Genomic DNA, 2,500 nt, shown 5'->3' with positions numbered 1-2,500 from the left:
GGACATGGTGACCCACATGCCCGACCGCTACAAGATCGTGGAGACCCTCCTGCAGCACGTGAGACCCACAGCCAATCACAGACTAGCTCTCACATATGATGCTCCCCTATTGGTTGATCTAATGTTTGTCTTCTCCACAGCAAGATTGGTTCTTCAGTGAGGAGCCAGAGAAAGAAGAGAAAGTAAGCCTGCTGCTCCACCCAATCACAACGCTCCAACACCACAACCCAGCCAATCACAGCGCTCCAACCTGCTGCCCCACCCAATCACAACGCTCCAACAACACAACCCACCCAATCACATCGCTCTAACTTCCTGACCCAGCCAACCACATCGCTCTAACTTCCTGTCCCATCCAATCACATCGCTCTAACTTCCTGTCCCACCCAATCACATCGCTCTAACTTCCTGACCCACCCAATCACATCGCTCTAACTTCCTGACCCACCCAATCACATCGCTCTAACTTCCTGTCCCACCCAATCACATCGGTCTAACTTCCTGTCCCCCTTTGTCTCTCAGACGCCAGAGGACACGGAGTCTGTCCAACCCGCCCCCAACATCACCCACCTGCTCTCCAACATCGGACGCACCGCTCACCTGGGAGACGCGTCAGGTGACTCTAAATGTTCTAAATGTAACCGTGGAGACGCTTCAGGTGACTCTAAATGTTCTAAATGTAACCGTGGAGACGCTTCAGGTGACTCTAAAGGCCCCGGTACAGTCCACGCACCCGACTTGTCGTGCGACATGTTGACGTCACGGGGAACGTTGTAACCATGTATACTTGCGCGTGGTAGTCGCGACACAATTTGCAGAAACTGAACAGAGGCACGGTATCCATTGACGTTAATGGCAGTAGCAACTAGCTTCTTTGCTGATATTTCAGACTTAGCTAACTTAACTTAGCTTGCACAACTGAAGGATTAGCCTACCATCTCGTTTATGAGATGAGTTTGTGTAATCTCCCTAAATGGAAAGAGATTTTTTTTTTTTTAGGTCTAGCAGATATCCTTTGGTTGAAAATAAATCTCTTCGTTACCTTTTGCTGGAATGCTTCTGTGCCTTGGTCCTAGTCATTTCCCCCTAATTCCTCCTGTTGCAACTCACTGGTAACTTCGTTAACTTATCCAACGTAGTTCACGACTGTAAACAAATCAGTCCTCCAGGCAACTCTCGCTGCAGCCTAGCCAAGATAACTTCCCACTTCTCAAACTTACTATTATTCAAACTTCATGACTACAGTCTTTTTAAAAATGAATGGGCTTATTTAAGATGTTGGATAGGCTATATGATAATGCCTGAATGTGGTTTATGTGGTTGATGACTGAAGAAGGACAGGGGCTCCGTGAGCTTGGCTTCAATCTCTTCCTAGTTGTCATGCGAGGTTGGCGCGCGCGGCTGATATAAAATGTCCGGTGCGCGACAGGTCGGCGCGCGGCTGAAATGTGGCTTGCGACACAGGAAATTACGTCATTTTGACGTCACATTGTCGCGCGACAGGTCGGGTGCGTCGAGTATACTTATAGCTTAAATGTTCTAAATGTAACCGTGGAGATGCTTCAGGTGACTCTTAATGTTCTAAATGTAACCGTGGAGATTCAGGTAACTCTAAGGCGGGGATCACATTAGCCAGCGGCACGTTTTCCTATTGTTCTCTATGGTTCGCAGCGGACCGGGGACAACACTGGCGTAATGCTAGCGTTGAGCAAACTGAGCGTTGAACTTGGTTCAACTTTGAAGCGCAACGCTCGGCTCATCAATGTCAGTTTTAGAATGTTCAGGTATTTTCACCAATCAGATTCGTCTTAGAACGTAGCAACAAAGATAGCTGTCTCTATAGTGACAGCGTTGAGCGCAGCGTTACTTAACAACAAGATAGAATATTTTGGATTATCATTATGGTCTGGATTATCATTATGGTCTGAGCATTGCGTTATGCTCATAGACAGTAAAAGATATGGACAGAGCTATCACGTAGACGTCAGCAGAGACCGAGGAAGAAAATTTCAACAGGTTTTTTGGTCTACTTCTCTCCTGCGCAGGCTCAGGGGGACGTACATGTGACGTAGGCACGTAGTCTGACCTATGGACCTACATTCGCTGCCCCCTTGGTTATGCTTGGCGCTGGCTAATGTGATCCCTGCCTCAATGTAACCCTGGGGTAGCCCAAGGCCTCAGGCAGAATGGCTCTGATAAGGGACTGAAATGACTGGGTAGGTGATAGGGGTCAAATGAGTCTGGATAAAATGGGGGTGTTGGATAAGTGTTGCATTGCCCCCCCCCCCCCCCCGCCCCAACACTCACTCTCTTCTCTTGCCCCAATACTCTTCTCTTGCCAAAACACTCTTCTCTTGCCCAAACTCTCTTCTCTTGCCCCAATACTCACACTCTTCTCTTGCCCCAACACTCACACTCTTCTCCTGCCCCGACACTCTTCTCTTGCCCCAACACTCACACTCTTCTCTTACCCCAACTCTCTTCTCTTGCCCCAACACTC

At 48.5% G+C, this 2,500-nt stretch overlaps 1 protein-coding gene across 5 annotated transcripts in view; it reads left to right on the top strand.

The window, feature by feature from the left end:
* LOC134069845 (rho GTPase-activating protein 23-like) overlaps positions 1 to 2,500 on the top strand; it is a 67,643-nt gene that overhangs the window by 58,433 nt on the left and 6,710 nt on the right. For all 5 annotated transcript variants that reach the window (XM_062525970.1, XM_062525969.1, XM_062525967.1 and 2 more), the window contains 3 exons: positions 1 to 58; positions 141 to 182; positions 523 to 616. The exon at positions 1 to 58 is cut by the window's left edge and continues 68 nt beyond it. In XM_062525970.1, the coding sequence (XP_062381954.1) occupies positions 1 to 58; positions 141 to 182; positions 523 to 616 (194 nt within the window). The remainder of the gene's footprint in view (positions 59 to 140; positions 183 to 522; positions 617 to 2,500) is intronic.

The sequence above is a fragment of the Sardina pilchardus genome, chromosome 22 (genome assembly GCF_963854185.1).
Source record: "Sardina pilchardus chromosome 22, fSarPil1.1, whole genome shotgun sequence".
Classification (NCBI taxonomy): domain Eukaryota; kingdom Metazoa; phylum Chordata; class Actinopteri; order Clupeiformes; family Clupeidae; genus Sardina; species Sardina pilchardus.
The sequence above is the reverse complement of the archived record's forward strand: the minus strand, read 5'-3'. Positions and strand labels throughout refer to the sequence as shown.